General features: G+C 39.3%; 1 protein-coding gene across 2 annotated transcripts in view; it reads left to right on the forward strand.

The window, feature by feature from the left end:
• Positions 1–9,105: 9,105 nt before the first annotated feature.
• The window catches only part of LOC140512468 (zinc finger protein 69 homolog B-like), a 28,405-nt gene continuing 15,190 nt past the window's right edge, over positions 9,106–22,320 (forward strand). Inside the window, exons 1-4 of one of the 2 annotated variants that reach the window (XM_072621566.1) lie at positions 9,106–9,494; positions 19,106–19,229; positions 19,782–19,880; positions 20,629–20,885. In XM_072621566.1, coding sequence (XP_072477667.1) covers positions 9,423–9,494; positions 19,106–19,229; positions 19,782–19,837 — 252 coding nt within the window. In that variant the 5' untranslated portion in view covers positions 9,106–9,422 and the 3' untranslated portion in view covers positions 19,838–19,880; positions 20,629–20,885. Of the gene's footprint in view, positions 9,495–19,105; positions 19,230–19,781; positions 19,881–20,628; positions 20,886–22,320 lie in introns of those variants that run through there. The other variant, XR_011969764.1, reaches the window with a different exon arrangement.

Below are 22,320 nucleotides of genomic sequence, written 5' to 3' on the forward strand. Positions count from 1 at the left end.
CATTAAGACATTTATATAAACTTACTAAGAAAGAGGCCTGAAAGATTGTAAAATCATGCACAGCATGCATTCCTTTCCAGCCACCGATGCCATGCAGAGTGTACAATCCTAAGGGATCACATCCTAATGATATCTGGCAAATGGATGTGCCTCACATAGCTTCCTTTGGGAGGCTTAAATATGTCCATGTGTCTATAGACACTTTCTCCGGTTTCATCATGGCTACTCTACGCACTGGAGAGGCAGTCAAGGATGTGTGTAGTCATATGCTTCAATGTTTTGCTGCCCATGGCGTCCCACGACTATCAAAGACTGATAATGGCCCAGCATACACTGCTTTGGCCTTCCAAAAATTTCTCTCAGAATTCAGAATTTCTCATGTGACTGGGATCCCCTATAACCCCACAGGACAAGCCATAGTAGAACGTGTGAACGGCACCATAAAACAACATGTCCAAAAATAAAAAGGGGGAGCTTTGGGACCCAGGTCCACGGCACATGATCAATTAAAATTGGCACTTTACACTATCAATTATTTAAAATTCGATGAGCACGGTCTTACGCCTGCCATGAAATACATGGTCAGCTCAGACTGACTGCTAGAACACATACCATACTAACTTGGGGCAAGGGTTATGCTTGTATCTTTACAGGAGACAAGGAGATCTGAGTACCAGTGAAAAGACTACGGGTCATACAACACCAGGAAGAAATCACAGGGATTCTGCCAGAGAAAGAAGAAACTACAACGCCTGAGCCATGAAATTAGTCAGCTGCATCTTACTACTTCTAACAGTGAGCCAGGATGAGGACCAGTATTGGACCTTTGGACATCAGTAGATATTTAAACTTTACAGGACTGGTGAAGGGCTATCCTTGGTGTTTGTACAAATATGTGTCAGTAGGATTTAGGGAACAATTGAGGATGGATCACGAATTCTACCAGGCCATTCTAATGTTAAGAAATGATGTAATAGCTATTGGAGATGAATTGCAGGCCATATAAACACAATTGGCTTTAAGATGTGATTACAGATATCGTCATTTTTGTATGATGAACAAATTGTACAATGATACTGAATTTAATTGGGAAGAAATAAGAGCTCAGTTACATGGTTTAACACTCACCAACATTTCAAGTGAAATGAAACTGTTGGAAAAATTGGCATTGGATATAAATACTCAAGGGACAAAAAAGTTAATACCTGAAAATTTTGTTTCAGACATGATGCAACTTTTTGGTCATTCCACCTCATTGTTTAATTGGCTAGGTCCATTGTTGTCAGGAAGTTTTGTCATCCTGATTGTTATACGTCTCATACCACCATGTCTCAAATGTGCCCTACGAATTGTAAAGGATACAATGTGGACGCTTACTGAAAATCAGTTCAAGCTGAGAGATGTACAAACCCGTGAAGGTCATCAGGTCTAAAACAAAAAGGGGGAGTTGTAAGGGGCACTGACCACCACACCACCTGGGACACCACACTGACGGACATCAGGTAAACTGAGTCCAGAGCAGGGAAGGGTGAACAAGATGGCGCTGGAAGGGATGGCCCCACCCCTGGTTTGTTGTTGTCACTATAGTTCCAGCTTGTGTTCATTTCTATAGTTTCGGGTTTGTTTATGTGTGTTACCATGGTTCACTGGGCTAGCTGGCAGAGACTATATAATCAGAGTGCTTGCTTGAATAAATTGGAGTTGCTTCATTGACCCGCTCTCCCGCCTCATTCTCTTACTCGCCAGCTCCACAGGAGGACAAGCAGCCTGCTGGCCAGGCATAAGACTTGCTCCTCTTGGTAAGCTATGCCATAACCATAGCAATTAGAAAATGAAATTGTATTTAAAAAATTTACTGTAATCTTCTGTGACTAATTTCTCAAATACATAGGAAATTTAGTGCAAATTCAAAAAGTGGAGCTATCTTCCATTTGATAAAATACCAAAGGATATAAACAAAGAGTTTTTAGAAGACATTAAAGCTATCAAGAGTCATATGAACAAATGCTCCAGCTCGCTACTTATTAGAGAAATTCATATTAATACAATTTTGAGTAAACACTTCACACCTTCCACAAATGACATATGGTGGAGAGGAGGAGGGAAAACAGGTACAACACGGTTGTTGTGGTTGTTCATTTGTTCTTGAAAAGGACCACAGACATCATGAAGGTGACGTTTTCTCTTGCCCATGAAGTGGATTTAAGTGAGTCACAGTTGCACAGAATCATCACTACTTCTTCAGTGTCATCAGACTCCAGTGGCCAAACAAAAATCATTACTGGTGATGGTCAAGAATGAAGTTCGTTCCTTTAGCTTTTGTAAATTATTCTCTTTCCCAGGTCTCAGATTGCCTGAGGGAATACTCCGACCCTGACCAAGGGTTAGTTAAGAATTGAGACAAAAAGATGTCCTAGTTTACCATCAGAAAGGGATCTGTCTGGGAGGGGAAAACCCTCGGTCCTGGACAGAACAGAAAATGATTGCTATTTATACTCATTCTAAGCTATCAAAATGTTTTCTGGGGAGAGAAATCAATGTCATTTGGCCACATCTCAGCGATCATGTTACAGGTCAAGGGAAGGAGAATCATGCTTCCAAACCAGGAGATTTCACAAAAGGCAAGTTCTAGCCAGCATGGAAACAAAAGGGATTGAATAATCCCAAGGAGGTGCCTTGTGAAAAATCAAAAACAGAAACAAAGAAACAAAGACAACAAGCAGAAATCAAGATATATTTTGGGATGGGAAGTGAACTTGCACTGATAAAAAGCCTCTCAGCTGAGGAAATCCATTCTAACAATGCAGTTTTGGGTATCCCCAATGCCCAGTGCTCAGGAATATTAAGTGAACCCACCAGCATTCAAGTAGCATTCACACATGGTAGAGTTAGAAATTCAACATAAACTTCCTGATTGAGTGAGGGCAACTGTTCTCCACTCCTTGGGTGACTTTGAATCATAAAACTATTTTGCACTTCTCTTTTCCCATAAGTACAATAGTATTGTCAGTACAGATTTATATAGTCTTTGTGTTTGCCCCTCTTCCCTCTTCCAATTCTATGTGAAAAAATTCAACATTTTCATGACATTGTGGATATAAGCTTTTTCCTTCTATCCATGCTTACTGTAAGTAGTATTTTATCAGTTTTCTAACTACCTTGTTAATAATTACTGGAATTCTAAATTTCCAGTAAGATTTTTCAGTAATCACATGTTAACTGAATGTTTCAAAGGTAAGGGATGACGGCAGAGGGAAGTTAAATATACTACTTCAATTCAGAAATTTTAAATATTCATTTTACTGATATAGATTGGCTATTCTATAATGATACCTCTTTCTTTATGAGGGCCCTTCACAAAGTGATAGAAACATGTTGGCACGTTAGAAATAACATTATGGTATACCCCAAATTTTAATCATTGGCTTTACATTGACATGTTTTCCTCTCCAGTCTAGAGAAACCAGGCAAAAGGATTTGACATGTTAATGACCCTGATGAGTTGATTACAATTACACTCATAAGTGTAGATTTCATAATAAACACAGTCATTGGGGCAGTTATGCCATTTAGCACTCAATGAAGTTGTCATAAATGCCACCAAAATCTTGAGGAAGTTCTCAAGTAGAAAGTATCTGAGGAAGTCCTATCACAAATGAATAGAGTACTATTAAATTCCAACTAGTCTCCAATTTGACTATTTAAGGAGACCCCTTCATTGACTAGGACATCTAGTCCTAGTTCATTCTAGCTGCTGAAATGAGATTTGTTGCACAATGCTTCATCTAAACTGGTGAGCAAAACTACTAACATTAGAGTTTCTAGTTTTATCTTTCCATTTCCATAATGAATGATGTAAAGCATTATTCTCAGTACTAATGTTCTGCTGCATTATGGATTAACTATGTGTTAGTAGATTAGCCAGAATTGTGAAACTTTTTAACTACTCTGAATGAGCTGAAAATTCACATTTGAACTCTTTAACACTATAGATGAAACTGAAATGCAATTACCATCAATCAAGGAAAACATCCTCCACGAAGAAGCAGGGGATAATAACTCATGGTGAGTTTCTAATACAGCCCATCTCTTCATGAAATTTAACTTTGACTACTGTCATTTTAAGAAGGGTTCAAATAACTCACTCAAACACACACACAACACAACTATGTGAAAGCAAATATCACTTGTAAATAAATAATAAATAATAATGAAAAAGCTAAAGAATAATGCAATTTGTAGTTAGCATTTAAAAATGAATGAAGAGTTCTATAAACTTGGCAGTGTTCAAAACTTAAATGACAATCTTATTTCAGATGCTTGACACAATGGGAATGTGTTTGTATTACCATTACAAATACAAGGGAGCTACGGTCAATGAGTCCGTGGAATCTTATTCTTCAGGGGATCATTAGGTCCATTGTCCTTTCAGTTCAGAGAGACTGTATAATAGCCATATTGCAGAGTTCACTGACTCCAGCAATTGGGAATTGTCATAGCAACCTTTCAAGATGGCTGGATGTGAATTGCACTCCTCAGTCAGCACCGAACTCAAGAACATGTTGAGCAGACATGACACATCTCCACTGACATGATGTCCTTATTCAAAACTACCAAGCATTTCATTTGAAAGGAATGCCCTATAAAATTCCAAGATATTGATAAACATTAATATAATCTTATATAGAAGGACTCAAGCAGGCACTCTCAACCTAAATGTAATCTAACTATATTTACTCTATATGCATATTAAAGAAACATCAATTTAAAAGTGAATTAAACTGGAATTTAAAATTCAGCTTACCTGTTCAGAGAAACTAAGTTCTCTCTACAGTAGTTCTTTAGACATGACACTGAGTGACGAAACCCAAAATGTCCCATCAAACTTAATGGAGTGCTTAAGTTTTCTGTTTCTACATAGCTGGCTAAATTTATTTTACATGAAGTATTTGGACTCAAAAATTGTTTTGGAGTTGCCCTTCTTCTATCCCTTTCAAGTTTCTTTATTCCCTCACTAAGGCATTGTATAAGGTACAAGACACTTCTTTAAATGCCCAGTACATTCACTCAGAACACGTGTAGAAATTAATTGTAGTGACATAGTTTCTCAACATTAGGATAAAAGGTCAAGAATATCAAGTGAAATGTTAAAAAAGTGCAAAGGAAGATGGCCTAGTCACACCAGATCTAAAACGATATTATAGAGCAGCAATTATCAAAACTATTTGGTACTGGTTAAGAAACTGTCATGGAACAGTGGAAGATGTTAGTTACACAAGAAAGAGTAGTAAATGACTATAGTAATCTACTATTTGATAAACCTGAAGACTCCAGCTTCCAGAATAAAAACTCATTATTTAACAAAAACAAAACAAAACAAAACAAACTGCTTGGAAAACTGAACGACAACATGGTATTTGACAAGGCATAGAACCAGTACCTCACACCTTATCCAGGGATGTGGAACTTGTGGCCTTCATTAGGAGTGGCCCTTTTGACTGACTCCAAATTTAACAGAACAACTTGTACTGCTACTAAGGGAATTTTTTTTTCTCTGAAGTTTGAATTTGGTCAACAGATTGCAATTGAAGACCTAGACAGCCACATGTGGCCTAGTGGCCTCAGGTTCCCAATGGGCACTTGTTTTAGCCATAAAGTGTGATACGGTATCACCCAATCAGGAGGAAACAGAATAGTTTACCTGTCAAACCACTGAAGAAGCAAAGAATTTATGACCAAACAGGAGACAGGAAATATTAGGAAATGCAAAAAGGATCATTGGGATTACATTCAATGAAAAAAATTTTTCCAGAAACAAAAGCAATACCATCAAGATGAAAAGGAAAGCAGAAAGCTGGGAAACAATTTTAATAGCCCCTGTTTTTGATAAAGGACTCATTTCTTAATAAACAGAGAACTCAATCAAATTTCTAAGAATATATTATTCCCCAACTGATAAATGATCAACTCATGTGAATAGGCAGTTTCCAGATGGAGAAAATAAAGCCATCTATACTCACATAAAAATGCTGTAAATCTCTGTTTATTAGAGATATACAAATTAAACTCTGAAGTACCACCTCACTTCTATCACACTGAATAATATGGCAGAAAAGGAAAATGATACATGTGGAGAAGATGTGGGAAAAAATGATACACTAATGCTTTATTAATGGACTAGGGAACTGATCCAACATTCTGCAGAACAATTTGAAGCTATGCACAAAGAACTATAAAACTCTACCTTGTTTTGTATCTAGCAATACCACTACGAGGTCTGCACCCCTAAGAGGTCATAAAGAAGAAACAAAAGGACCCATATGTACAAAAATTTTTATAGCGGCCCTTTTTGTGGTGGCAAAGAATTGGAAATTGAGGAGATGCCTGTCAATAGGGCAATGGCTGAACAAGTTGTAGCATATGAATGTAATGGAAAGCTATATTTTCCCACAACACATGATGAGCAGGCACATTTCAGAAAAACCCGCTAAGACTCCCATGAAGTGAGGACGAGTGAAGTGAGTAGAACTAGGAAAATATTGTACACAGTAACATCAACACTGTGTGACAATCATCTATGAATGAATTAGAGCTTCTCAACAATACAATGATACAAAACAATTCAAAGGACTAGTGATGGAAAAATGTTAACCACAATCCACAGAATGATGCATGGAGCTTGAAAGCTATTCTCTCTCTTTTTTTGTTTTTGTCTTTTCTTTCTCATAGTCTGGTCCTTTTGTTCTGACTTGGCTTTCACAACATTACTAATGTGAAAATATTTTTAACATGATTGTACATATATAACCTACATCATATTGCTTGCTGTCTTAGAGAGGGTGAAGGAAATAGGAGGAAAGTATAAAAATTTGGAACTGAAAATTTAAAAAAATGAATGATGAACACAATCTTTACATGGAATTAAAAAAAATTAATGTTAAAAAAGAAATTAAACTTTAGTTTGCTTTCCTTCAATTGTGAAATTGAGAAAAGATACACATAACACACAACCACACACACGCAAACACATATTAAGTTGACCAAATGATATGGAGACTCAGAAAATTACAATTAGTTGTACGGTCATATGGACAGACTCTCCCTCAATCAACTTGATTCATCTTCTAATGTCCTTAAACATTACCAAGAGAATTACCAAGACAATACTAATAGACAGAGAGGTTCTGAAGTCCATTTTACAGATGTTATGTTTATACATTTGACATTTTAAAATGAGGAGTTGTATTTAAAATTTTTCACTTTTTGTTAAAGATTGGTTTCTGTGGGCAAAATCACTGAACACACAGAACACAGTTCCAGTGACCGTGTTGGTGAGTTTTTCCAATTTATTTTTATACTTGTTCATGTTATCATATATTATTATAACAGCCTAATCTAGCAAAATTTCTTCACAATGACATGTACTGGAGAATTCCCCTCTAAATGAACACCTATTTAACTGACTTAGGAAATTTTCTTTTTTCTTTTTCTTTAACGTGTGCACTTATATTTGAACAGGTCTTAAAGTGCAGGTAAAGCTCCTCCCTTCCCCCAAGTACTGGCAACAATCTCATAAAACTAGCACGGAGATTGTAAAGTCTTCATTCACATCTGTCTTGGAGGCAGGGAGGGAATTTAGGGAGATGTTCAAAAAGGCAGACAATATTTTTTAAAAAGGAACAAATATTAAGGTGGAAGACACAAAAAGTTATTTTAAAAGATTACATGAGTTACATGTTAAGCAATACTAGTACTTTCTCCCCTTCCCCCATCTCGATTTTCTACTTAGCTCCTTTGCTCTAGCAGACGACAGTCTACACATGCATTATACAATATTTGAAATGAGTATTTTAAAAATATTTTTAAAAAACAAACAAATGTACAACCAGAGTCCTGAAGACATGTGGTAGAACACTGTGAGTATTTGCTTCAACATACTTAGACTGTTCATCACCGTCACAGTTTCAGTTTTAAAATCCTGAGTCAAGAGCCAAGAAACCAAACCAAAACAAACAGATAATACAAAGCCATAGCAATCTCATCTCTTTTACTGGGCAATTATTATGTCACATCCTTTTTAAAAAATGTATTTATTTATAGTTTTATTTGCTTTCAGTGGTCTACAATCACTTCTATCTATCTCAGATTTTCTCCCTCTCTCCCCCTAATCTCCCCTACCTCTAAACTCACTCCCTGAGACGGCAGACAATCTTATATAGGTTCTACACATACATTCCTATTTCATACATTTCTACCTTAGCCATGTTGCATAGAAGAGTTAAAATGAATACAGAAATCATAAAACAAACCAAAGCAACATACACAAGAAAGTGATGTGGGCAGCCCAGGAGGTGCGGACTGCAGGCAGCGTAGCCAAACAAGCACGTGACTGCCAGGACTCGGAACAGATGTCAGGGGTCCACCACAAGCAACAGTTCCCAGATTAACAAACACACAAACAGCTTCAAAGGTCAGTGGGAGGGCTCCTTCATCCAGCGGATGGGAGCGTGGTCCAGAGTCTCAGCCCTGGGAGACCTCCATGTGGTCCGTGCTACATCCCCCAAGCCTGTCCCCATCCGCACCTGGGCTGGGCTTGGGCCGCCATCGCTTCCGAACCCAAGTGCTCCAGGTTCGGGGGCACTGATGGGGGCCCCCCCCCACACGCGGCTCCCACGGCCGCCTGGATGCCCCTTGTCCCTCAGGCCGACGAGGAGAACGTGGGGCTGCCCTTGGGCTGCGGAGCCAGAGGAACCTGCTGTGGCTCCAGGGCAGAGCCCACAGGGCTAGGACCCGCTGGCCTGTCCCCCTGACCCCTGACCCCGGGCCTTGTTGTTCTGGACCAACTGTGTATGGCACAGCGAGGGGCCGTTGGGGCCCGGGGGCTCGTGGGAAGGGAGGGACCGCTAGTGTGTCATTATCACGCGGCTTTCAGGGGCGGACGTCCGCAGCCCTGGGCCAATCAGCTGGACTGCTTCCTGGTAGGCGGGGCCGAATGAAGAGTTTGGAGGAGCACCTCCCCCACCTGCTGCTGCCACTTCCGCCCCAGCACTTGGCTCCCAACGTGCGGGCCTTGTTCATGTGACGAGACACGTGAGGCCTTCCACTTGGGGCTGAAGGCTGAGGGCAGCACGCGCAGGCGCGGGAAGCTGCGTTCGCCTGGGCCCTCCTCTCCCGCCCTCGTTGTCCTGGCACAGGCGCATCAAGAATGAAGGACGCACTCCAGCGCCCCCAGCCCTCCTTTCCCCGCTGGCCCCACCCAAACTGCCCAGGCTCTTGTCTGGGGCTCGCAGGTTTTGCGCCCCAAGTGGGGCTCACCTCAGTCACACCTGGACCGCCAGGGACTCAGATACCGGTCCAGCCTGCCTATGGTCGGAGCCGCTGTAACCCCCTGCCCTAAGTAAGATAACTTCCAAAATTGCAGGATGGACTCAGGTGACCAAGCCGTGACCTTTGCAGAGAACCCCTCCGGCCCGATCTTCCCCTCGCTGCCCCAGGTGGGTTCTTTATGTTGAATGTGTCAGGGTTCTGTGTGTTCAGGGACGGTGCTGAGTGCATCTTCCTTTTCGTGCTCTTAGAGACTGCGTAGTATTTAAGGTACACACGCACACACGCACACACATACACACAAACATACACATACACATGCACACACACACACACAAACACACACACATGTGCAGACACGCACACACAAACATACACATACACACACGCACACACACGCAAACATACACATACACACACATACACACATGCACACACACATACACACGCACACACATGCACACACGCACACACATACACATATGCACACACACATGCACACACATACACAAACACACTGCACACACATGCACTCACACACATACATGCACTCACACACGCACGCACATACACACAAACATACACGCACACACATGCACACATACACACATGCATTCACGCACACATACGTACACATACATTCACACACACATACACACATACGCATAAACACACACATACACATACACAGACATACACATACATAAACACACACACAAACATGCACACATCCATGCACACACATACACACACAAACACATACACACAAACATGCACACATCCATGCACACATATGCTTACACACATGTGCACACATATGCTTACACACATGTACACACAAACACACACACATATACACACACATTCTTACACATACGCACATACACATACACTCACACAGACACACATACATGCACGCACACATACAGACATACACATGCATACACATCACACATAGACACACATACACATGCACGCATGCACACACATGCACATGCACATACATGCATGCACACACACATACACACACATGCACACATACACACATACACCCACATTTCAGTCAGGGGTAAGCAGCAAATACGTTTTCACACCTTTTACACCACTGATGGGGTGCTTGTGCTTGCACCCAAACTCCCAGATCCCTTTTCTCCCCAGCTTCCAAACACTGTTCCTGGCAGTTTTCTCCCCAGTCAAGTACACAGTGCATGGCAATGACTCCTGAGCAAGCCCCATTGGAACAAAAGATCTTACCCTGAGTTTGCAGTTCTGGGGGACAAGCACTCCCTCACAGCTCTGAACACGATTTGGGCTGTTGTGATCGTTGAGCTGGAAGGGGACTTGACAGCAGGAGTTAGAGAGGGGCTGGAGGTGGGACAGAGGAAGGGAATGGAAAGAGAAGGAGGGAGAATGGAAGCTTATAGAAACTTATGAGACATCACCAATCAATCAGAAAGGGAAATGTGAGATACCTCATGGGGAAAACAACTGACCTGGAAAGCAGATCCAGGAGAGAGAATTTAAGAATTAATGGAATGCATGAAAATTATCATTTAAAAACACTGCCTGTACATAATTTTTCATGAAATTATTAAGAAAAACTGCCCTTGATACCTTAGAACTTGTTGGTAAAACAGTAACTGAATGAGTCTACCAATCACCTCCTGAAAGAGATCCCAAAAAAGAAAACTCCCAGGAATATTATAGCCAAATTCCAGAACTCTAAAGTCAAGAAGAAAATACTGCTAGCAGCCAGAAAGAAACTATTCAAAATTTTACAGAGTCACAATCAGGATTACACGGAATTTGTCAGCTCCTACTTTAAATGACCAGAGGGCTTGGAAAATGATATGCCAGAAGGCAAGTGAGCTTGGATTACAAACAAATATTAAATTATCCAAGAAGAAAAATAGCAGAATACTTCAGGGAGAAAAATGGTCAGTCAATGAACTAGAGGACTATTATGCATTCCTGATGAAAACATCAGAGCTCAACGGAAAATTCAGTTTCTAAATATAAGAATTAAAAGAAGCAAAAAAGGTAAACAGAGAAAAAAATAAGGAATTCAATAAAATAAAGTTAAGCTCTTTATAACCCTAAATGATAAGATTATGCTTGTAATTCTTAAAATCTTTATCACTATTAAGGCAATTAGAAGGATTATACTTAGAGGGTGGAGATATAAGTTGATATGATGTGACAATATAAAAAAATGTATTGAGGTAAGAAAGAGGATTGACCTGGAATAAAAAAGGAAATGACAGGTAAAATGGGGTAAATTATCTCAAACGAAGGAGTATGAAAAAACTATTGCAATAGTGGGGAGGAACGGAAAGAGGTGAGCACTTAAAATTTACTCTCATTGAATTTGTCTCAGAGGGAATAACAGATCCACTCAGTTGGCTTCAGGAATCTACCTTACTCTAGAGGGAACTGGGGAGAGAGGAGGGAGAAGAAAAGGGTAATGAAGTAAAACAAAGGAGAGCAGACTGAGAGAGGCAAGGGTCAGAAGCAAAACATTGGGATGGGGGCAAGGAGAAAGTGAGAGAAGTAAAAACAGGGGAAAATGGATGGAGGGAAATACATAGTAAACCTAACTGTGAATATGAGAGAGATGAACTCACTTATAAAATAGAAGCTAATAGCAGAGCAAATTAAAGACTAGAATGGTACAAGATGTTGTTTATGAGAAACACAGTCAAAACAAAAAGACAGAAAGGGGATAGAACAGGATCCATTATGTTTCAGCAGAAATTTAAAAAAAAGTAGGGGTAGCCATTAAGATCTCAGATAAAACAAAGGATAAATATATCTAATTAAAAATGATTAGGAAAGAAACTGCATCTTGTTGAAGGTACCATAGAAAATCAAGAAATAAACTTATATGCACCACATGCATCTAAAATTTCTGAAGGAGAATTTAAATGAGTTATAGGAGGAAATGGATAGTACAAGTATACCGATAGTGGGGGACTTCAACTTTTGCCATTCAGAACTAGATAGTTCTAACCACAAAATAAAAAAAAAAGAAGCTAAGGAGGTAAACAGAATTTTAGAAAAGTTAGATATGATAGACCTCTGTAGAAAACTGAATGGTGAGAGAAAGGAAGATACCTTTTTTCTCAGTGGTACATAGCACCTACACAAAAACTGACCATGTATTAGAGCAAGAAAAACCTCACAATCAAATGCAGAAAGGCAGAAATATTAAATGTGAGGAAAATGATTATTTTCTTATTCTATATAGGGGACCCACTTCCTCTCATTAAAAATTTAGCCTCTAAAAGTCATTCTGATCTTAACCAAAGAATTCACCCCACTCAGGCACATTTTCTCTAGGTGCCATTCTTCCCCCACCATTGTTCATTCTGTCTATGTTCATCCTTCGTTTTTGAAGAAGGCCATGACATTAGAGAAATGGTGACATGACTTGCACTTGATCTTGATCTGAGTGAGAAAGGATTATGCAAGGCCATCAGCCTCACTTTTCGCTACTGAGCTATCTGGGCCCAGTGACCAGATATTCATCAGGATGACTGAAGAACACCCAGGATTCATTGAGACACCATGGCCTATTCCGATACTCACTGATATTGAGGTATTATGTATTCAGTGAATAGGCCTTTTTAAGAAGTTATCAGGGAAGAGTCCCTTTAATGAGCAAAAGAAAAAAAAAACAAGTAAATCAAGCTGGGAGGAAAAAGCTAGAGTTACTATTGATGTGTGTATTCCTTCTTTGTTGCCGAAGAAGACCATGCCATTAGAGAAATGGTGAAATAACTTACACTTCATTTTCTTTTGAGTGAGTGAGGGCTGTGCAGGTCATCAGCGTCACTTCTGCTCCAGAGCCATCTGAATCCACTGACCAGATATACATCAGGATGACTGCAAATGACCCAAGATGAGGCAATTGGTGTTAAGTGACTTGCCCAAGTTACACAGCTTGTGAGTGTCAAGTGTCTATGATGAGATTTGAACTCAGGTCCTCCTGACTCCTGCACTGGTCCTCTATACACTGCACCACCTAGTGGCCCCCATTATTATTCACACTCACTTTGAAGACAGTAGGGTCCAGAAGGGAGCCATTAAGTGGAGTTTGGGTAGGGACCTATTGTATGGCCTTCAGAGTGCACACAAAGAAAAAAGAAAGAAAGAAGGAAGGAAGGAAGGAAGGCAGGAAAGAAAGACAGAAAGAGGTAGAAAGAAGAAAGGGACTGAAAGTAATGAAGGAAGGAAGAGAGAAAGAAAGAGAAAAAGAAAGAAACTTGAATTGGTTTTCCACAATGGTTGGATCAGTTCACAGCCATGAATTAGTTCATCCAACCCCTGAAATACTGACTGCTGCTCTGTCTGATTTTTTCTGCCTCTTTTATCTTATTAGTGATTTGAAACATTCTTTCATATGGTTGTTAATAGTTTGCGATTCTTCTTTTGAGAATACTCCTATACTTTGACCTTTAATATAAGATCTTTTGGACTTATATTTCCATTACTTATATTAGACCCTTATTATATATCTCATAGGCATTGTTTTTCTCTTTTGAAGAGTCTCCTTCATTTTGTTAGTTCAAACATTTTTTACTATGCAGTTGAAATTTTTTATTTTATCTTTTGTAATTGTCTCTATCTCTTCTTTGTTTAAGAATTCATCCCTTAATCAAACTATGAAAGGAACATCATTTGATTCCCTCCTCTTTTTTTTTTTTTTTTTGGTTTTGGTCATTAATATTCAAGTCGTGTCCATTTGAGTATGTCATATGGAGTAAGATGTTGATTGAAAAAATTACTGATAGATGGCTTTCTTTTTCCTATTCTTGTCAAATACATACTTTTCCCTCAGATAACTTATGTTTTATGGTTACTTGAACAATGTGCTGCTGTGAGTTATTTCTTGTTATACTGATTTTTCTATTTTTTAACCAGTACCAAATATTTTAATGATCATTGCTGTTATAATTTGATGTTTGCAAGTGCTAGTTCTCCATTCCTAGTGATTGGGTCAGACTCTGGAAACCTCCCTGAATACCCCTTGAATCTCCCCATGTGGTCTTTCATACTCGAATTTGTAGCCAAAACCTCCTGAAGCTTTCATATTCAAATGTGTTGCCCTTGACGTAGCCTGACCCTTCTGTCTGTTACCCCTGGATTGCCCCACCTGCTTCCCACCAAAACCCCCCATTGTCTGATCTCTCCTGATTGCCTCCAGCTGTTTCCAACCCTTGACCAGTCACCCCAGTCCCATTGAGGGCCTCCTTGGACTTCTCCTCAAGATCCTCCATAAACCCCTCCTCCCATCACCCTAGGCTACCGGACCATCCCCAGATCCCTCCTACTGTCTTTTCTGTATTAAAGTTCCATCTTTCCTCCATGAAGGCGTTCAGATTCAATCTAGCTCACACTGTCTAGTTGACATTCTGGGTGGCTGGCTTGTGAATACAAGCATTACAATGGCTTGATTCCTTAAGAATCAACCCCATATGGAGAGTCTTTAATAAACTTTGTTTTTTCTTTGGCTTTAAGAAGGCTTGAGTCAAATTCATTCGAGTAGGACTTGGCAGGTCAGTATTTCGGGGTTCCAAGCACCCCTACACAGCATCACTACTACTATTTTTCTTCATTACTTCCTTTGGTATTTTAGATGTTTTCTTCCTCCAAATGAATTTTTGTCACTTTCTCTAGCTCTGTGAAGTATTTCTCTGAGGGAGGAGTGGGAAGAAGATAACAAGCAGTTATTAAGCACCTACTAATGCTAGACACTGTGCTAAACATTTTACAAATATCCCATTTGATCTTCACAACTCAGGGAGATAGGTGCTGTTATTGTTCCCATTTTACAGTTCAGAAAACTGAGGTAGAATTTTTAAAAATTTATTTGGTTCATTAAATGTCACTTTTTAAATTTTGTTAATATATGTCCTCAGGGATAAAATTTTTCCTCTGATAACAGCCTTAGCTGTATCCCATTTGGTACATTGCTTGATTACATTCTTTCATGTTTTTTGTTGTTGTTCAGTCATTTCAGTTGTGTCTGCTTCTTCATGATCCCATTAGGGTTTTCTTGGCAGAAATATTGGAGTGGTTTGTTATTTCCTCCGACAGCTCATTTTACAGATCAAGAACTGAGGCAAAAACAATTTAGTGACTTGCCCAGGATCACACAGCTAGTAAGTTTGTGAGGTCAAATTTGAACTCAAGAAGATGAGTCTTCCTGACTTCAGTCCCAATATTCTATCCACTCTGCTGCCTAGATGCCCTGTCTGTAGTTATTGCTTTGATTTGTTTTGTGACCCACTTACTGTGTAGAGCATCATTATTAACTCTCCATTTAGGTCTGTGTCATTTCTTCTTCACTCTGTTAATTGCTATTAAATTATCTTGTGTAGAGGATAGTTTCTTCAAGTATAAATATCACTTATCTGTAATTTCTCTGTGCCATATTACGTAGGGTGTTTTCTGTGGAGATGGGATGTAATGCTGAGAAAAATGCATTTTCTTTAATATTTTCAATCAATAGTTGTCAAGTCTTTCACTTCTAAATTCTGCACCATTTTGCTTAGGTTGTTTTTTTTATTTTTCCTTTTTGTGTTAGGTTTCTCTACCTTTGAGAAGGTAATTTACTATTATGTGTTACTATTGATATCTTCTGCAGTTCATCTAACTATGAGTTTAGAGCCTATGTGATTTGGTGCATACATGTTTGGTATTGTTGTATTGATTAATTTTCTGTGGTTCCTTTAAGCATAATATAATTTCTTTGTTTATCTCTTGATAGTGTTAAGCATATGTTTCTTTTTTGTTTTTTACATATTAAAAATGGCTCGGTAAAGGCATAGAGAGTTGTATTTCTTCTAAGAAATTATATTTTGATAGAATAAAAAATGAATTCATAGAGGTTGGTTTTAGTTGTCACTCAAGTGCTGTATTCTAAGATTTTAGTGTGGGCTAATATGACTGGGGAAAATTTCATGATGTAGGTGAAATTTTAGTTGATGTTAAAGATTGAGTAAAATTTGGTTGGTTCTTTAGGTGGGAAAAAGGGATTTAAAATGTAGGAGGAACTTTATGTGTAGGGACCTGGTTCATAGGCAGTGTGATGTGGTGGGAAAAAATCCTACTAGATACTGAATCAGAGGGCTGAGTGAGATGAGGAGACTTTGAAGACTTTTCATAATAAAAATATGGGGAATATTGAATTTTCTAAATAAAACGTCTTTTCCATAAGGCCTCTATCATTGGATACCTAAGTTTCAGGTATCCAGGGCCTGTGGACAGTCAGTTGGTCTGCCTCTCCCTTCTTTCTTTGTGAAAGTGTTGCGAAGTGTCTTTGAAACTTGGAATTCACTCAAATTTCCCCTTTGTTTGTTGTACTGTTGCCACATCAATGTTACCAGCTCGCCCTTCTCCCCTTCCCCTCCTTTCTAAAGCCACATCAACAGTTAAGTTAGGTGTGAAATGAGGTAATTGTGTTGGGATAGGTGAAAATTTCCCAGGATTTGTCTAGTTTAGCTAGCTTAGATTGTAAGCCTGCCTCCCAGACAATGGAGAGGTGGGATAGTGGGGGGGGGGGGGGGGGGGGGATTCTCTGCGTTAGGGGATGAAAATTGTGCTTCAATTTCTGTAAGTTGCCTCCTTCCATCAGATTCCCCAACCTGGTGGAGGGAAGTCCCTTTCTCACGAGAATTGTAATAAATCATTTTCTGTTCTTATTGAGAAGCCTCTTCATTTATTTAAAATTTTGAATGAGTCTCTTTATCCCATACAGGACCTTGGTCAGAATCCCTGCTTGCTTAATTTCTGTGTGACCTCTCATATATCATTTAACTTCACTGTGTCTCATTTTCCTAGTTTCACTCATACATGTGTGTATATATTGGGGAAGAAGGGGATAATAAAGCCACAAGGGAAGTTGAATGCCCTTCTCTTCAATCTTTCATGGTATACCAGTGAGTCAGCATGGAGGCTGAGCTGGCTATACAAAGCAGTTATTTATTAGCCAATAACATGACATATATTGGGATTAATCTAGATTGTAAAGAGTTATGAATAATAAAAAACTTTTCCTTTCTGAGTCAGCAAAGTTGGAAATGTCACCTGGGAACGGTAAACAAAGAATGACTTTTCTGAAAGGAAATGTCTACTTCAGTCTTTTTTAAAGTCATATCTGATTCTTGGTGACCCCATTTGGGGTTAATACTGGCATGGTTTGCCATTTCCTTCTCCAGCTTATTTTATTGATGAGAAAACAGAGAGAGAAGTGACTTGCTCCGGATTGCACAACTAGTAAGTGTCTGAAGGCAGATTTGAACCCGGAAGTTGAGTCTTTCAGATTCTTGACCCAGCATTCTATGCATTGTATGGCTTAGATGCCTATCCTATCCCACCTCAATCTGGTTTACAACCTTGTTCTTGACTGCCCCTTCCCTCTCTCCTTCATTCTTATTTACCTGCTCCAACCTGGTTAAATTCTTACTATGCCTGCTAACAATCCTCAACTTATCTACATATTGTTGAGTCTGGGGGTTGCAGCAGGGCCTAACTAGAGCCCACAGCAACATATTTATATAGAACAAATGCTACATATAAAACATGTTTATATAGAACAAAGTAAATATTTGTTATTTCTGGGAAGGAGGATAGTAGTAGTTAAGGGCACCAGTAATAGCTTCAGTAAAAGGTTGTGCTTGAGGAAGAAAATAAGAAAGGTACACAGACAAGCAGAACAGTGTTAGATGTATCAAAAAATATATTAAAAAGTCAATCTGTATATAGTAGAGATTCGTGGTTTCATATGTAGTCTTCTTTTTCTCATCTTTTTATGGGGAAGTGTTCATTTGTTGGTGATTGTCAAGTTCACAGTGACAAAAACTATCATTTTGAATGTGATGTTTGAGCTGAGTAGGAGTAAAGGAAACTGGTAGTATTGGTCCAGTTGGCAGAAAGAGAACCATAACAGGTATATCATGTAACCCTGGGAAAACTTGACCATCTAGAAGAAAAGGGCTCTCAGGAGTGCCAAACAATGCAGAAAGGTTGCAAATAGTGCAAATAGTGAGGACAGAGGAATTTTTCAGATTCAGATTCAGCCACAGAGAGAGAGTGCCAGTAAAGGGGATAGAGAAATTTCACCAGTCATAGGATGGAAACCAGATGTATGGCTCTGAAGAGTGGACAAAATGAATACTGATAGCTTTTTCTGTGATTCACTGGGAGGGCCAAGTCATGAGTTTTGTTGGATAGGTGTATGCATGTTTGCAGGCAAGAGGGAAAGTGAAAGGACTGGCCTTCTCCACCACCTGCCAGTCATTTGCCACATGCAAGACTGGTAAGGCAGCCTCACAGGAGTGTCTCTCCCTGCTATGGATGCAACACATTGCTGGGCAAGACAAGTCACTCGTTGGTTTTCTTCTATGCTTCCTGTGACCCAGTACAGTCATGCAACAAATTGAAGACTAGATCCCCACCCTTTCATTTCACCCTGTTGCTTTTCATAGAAATTGTGTCATTATGAAGGGAAAGAAAGTAAAAAGTTAGGTGTTCATTAGAAAGAATTACTTAATAATGCAGAAAGATTGCTGTGCTATACATACCAAAGAAGTCTAGAGAGTGTGATTGCTGCTAGTTCTGTGAGTTCTAAGAGATGCTTATTATATTGTTTGATTTGAAAGTTGAGGAGGAACCTGCACCATGTGCTTGTGCTCCCTTCAGAAGCAATGTGCAAACTCCTTGTCTTGTTCAAGGGCTGTGCAAGGGGTGAGCAGAAATGTGTTTGATATTTCAACAGTTAATAACCTTCAGAGATGTCGCTATGGACTTCACCCAAGAGGAGTGGGATCACCTGGGCCCTGCTCAGAGGGTCCTGTACAAGGATTTGATGCTGGAGAACTATCAAAATTTTATCTTCCTGGGTAAGGACTGTTTTCCCTCCATGTTTCTGAATCCATCTGTAAGGATGGAACTCGTCAGGGGTTTTTGCATGTCCTTCACAGCTAGCAAGACTGAAGAAACTTACTGAGATTATTCTTGGTTTGCCAGTATGTTCAAGAATACTTTGAAAGTGGAGTTATTCCTAATCTCTTTCTTTTTAGAGACAAAGTGTTTCTGGGCCTAGGTGAAAGAACTTTCCTTGTACAATGAAAATCCATGGCATCATTATCCTGTTCCTGAGGATAAACCTCTCCATACTGTGTTCCCCTTAGGCAGATATTCTCTCCTAAAGCCCCAAGTCCAATACCAGTCATGGAATGAGTCAAGTAATTTCCCTTCTGAGCCAAAATAACTCTTTGGTTTCATTCCATACTTCCTGTGATTCTGTACAGAGGGTTCCTTCAAAGATGCTTGGTTAACATATAGACCATTCTAGGCTTCCTTCTATCTTTCCTTGAAAATAAAGGGATGAGGATTGCATCTGAATTGACCCTTTGTACCCAGCACGTTCCCATTTCTTTTCCCATAAGCAGGGTGTCCAATTTCCAAGTCAGAGGTGATTTCCCAGTTAGAAATAGGTGAAGTGTGATGGCTGATGTTGCTGAAAGAAGTTCCAAGAAGCTTCTCTCCAGGTGAGTAAGTGGACATCAGGAAGACAAAAATTTTGCAAGCTATAGCTAAGCATTCAGAGACAGGACATCTGAATTCTTAATCAATTGCTGTCATTAATAACTTCCAGCTTTTTTCAATGGGATGTCTGTGACAACAACTCCTTTGATCACTCTCTTAAATTTTAAAAAATTATTTTCCATTTAATATTACAGCTGCAAAACAACTTCAAGATGATCTAGTCCAAGCTCCCCATTTTAGAGATCCAAACTGAAAACTTGGTAAAACCTCTTGTTCAGGGTTGTATAATTATAGCAGAACTGGATGGCAGGTTATTTGTTACCCCCAGATCTAATGTATGCATTTGGGACATAGACCACGGACCTCCCCCTGCTCTTTGTGATAATGATTTTAATTCTCCAGAGGCCATAGTATTCCATATTTCTTAGCCAAGTAGCAGCATTGGTAGAATATTAGAAGACAGGCCTTTACTTTCATGAAAAGTATGTAGCTTCCTAATTTCCTGGTTTGTAGCTTCATAATTCTGTGGAGGCAGTCCAGCTTGCTCTCTTGAATCTTAGGTCCAGTACATTCTTCTGTACTATGTGTTCCAAATATATATACTGATGAAAAAGATATAAAAAGTGCCCATTTGTGTGAGATGATCAGTTAAGCATTTTTCATCTACTTAGAGTGAATTGTCAGGCCAATTTTGAATGAGAGCCTGGCTTCATGGAGGCTTTAATAATGTTTGGGAACTTAACCTCACAGTGTCATCGAAGAAGAAGAAGATATGGAGAGCCTCACCATACACAAGAGAATCCCCCTCTTCAACTTAGGCTCCGTGCTAGATCTCTTCCATCACCATGGAAATAACATTGGCAAGCATGAATCGCTCTCTTTTATGCCTCACCAGATATTTATGACCAGAGGATCATCCTACAGTGTCATTTCTTTCCATACATTTTTCAGATTTCTTGGATGATTTCAATGGAAATTAGACTATTAAAAATTCCTGTAAGATGACATTTTGCTTAGCCCAATCAAATGCTTTTCCATAATCAACAGTAAGCACAGGTGGGATCTTAAATTCTCCATATCAGCCAAATTTAAAGTGCTAAGCACTTTATCCATTTTTGAATCCACTTTATCCATTATTGAATATTGCCAAATATTGCTTGTTTTCTTTTAATTCCCTCATTAAAGACATCCATAGCTAATGTAGATGACTAATTTATGTAAGTGGGAGAGTAGTGAAGCATTTGTAAAGTTCCTGCTGTGTGCCAGGCACTATGCAAAAATAATCTCTACTCTCAAAAAACTCAGTCTAATGGTGAGATAGCATATAAACAACTATCCACAAACACACACTATGTGTATGTACACAAATACATATATATATATATATATCAATATGCATGCATACATACACATACACAGAAATATAGAAGCAATCTCAGAGATAAGGCACTATTACTGAGGGGGACTAGGAATGGCTTCTTGCAGAAAATGAATTTTTCTTTCACACTTGAAGGAAACCGTGAGTCAAGGAGGGAGAGAATTCTGGACCTTTGCAAACAGAGTAGGGAGATGGAGTGTCATGTGTGAAGAACAGTAAGGAAATCAGTCAGTGTATTGGAGTGTACATAAAGGGGAGTAAGAAGACTGGTTAAGAAAGTAGGGGGCAGGTTATGAAGGACTTCTAAAACCAAACATGATTTTATATTTGATCTTGGAGTCAATGGCAAGTCACTGGAGTTTATTGAATAAGGAAGTTACATGGTCAGACCTGCATATTAAATCACTTTGAGAAGCTGAGTAGAAGATAGACTGGAGTGGAGGAGAAGCTTGAAGCAGGGAGACCAACTGGAAGACGTTTAGGTGAATAGTTAGTGGTCTCTGTAAAGTTTGAGATTTTCCCCAAACCTTTGGTAAGCTACTCCCTTGAAATATCTTGTATAGCATTCCCTCAGCAACCTCACATTTGTGTCACCTCCAGCAGTGTTCTTGTATGCACTTGGTGCAGTCTGGCTGCTTTTCCTGCCCTTATTTGGTGCCATTTCCCACTCCCCTATAAGCAGATCCATAACTGATACTAAGGTCTAAATAGTGTGGTTCCATTGCCATTGACAGAGAAAAGAATTTATCATCTTTTTTTTTACAAACCTTTTCTATTATTCTGTTTGTTGCCTTACCGTTTTCATCCTTAAAGGCTCTTGTGGTTAGTTACATGTTTTGCCATGCTTTCTCTAAACTGATTTTACCTTCCACTCTTTCTGCTTTATAAAATGATCATTTTATCCCTCTTGATAAGATTTTCAAAGTAACTTTGTAAGTTAATCCTCTGATACCTTTTCAGTAATTTCTCATTTGTCAAGTGAACCAGATATTGAATAGTGAAACCTAAAAGATTAAGGTTCTTTTCTGGGCTCTTCTTGCCTACTGTTGTGGCAATTAACTTAC

This window comes from Notamacropus eugenii, chromosome 6 (genome assembly GCF_028372415.1).
Source record: "Notamacropus eugenii isolate mMacEug1 chromosome 6, mMacEug1.pri_v2, whole genome shotgun sequence".
Taxonomy (NCBI): Eukaryota; Metazoa; Chordata; class Mammalia; order Diprotodontia; family Macropodidae; genus Notamacropus; species Notamacropus eugenii.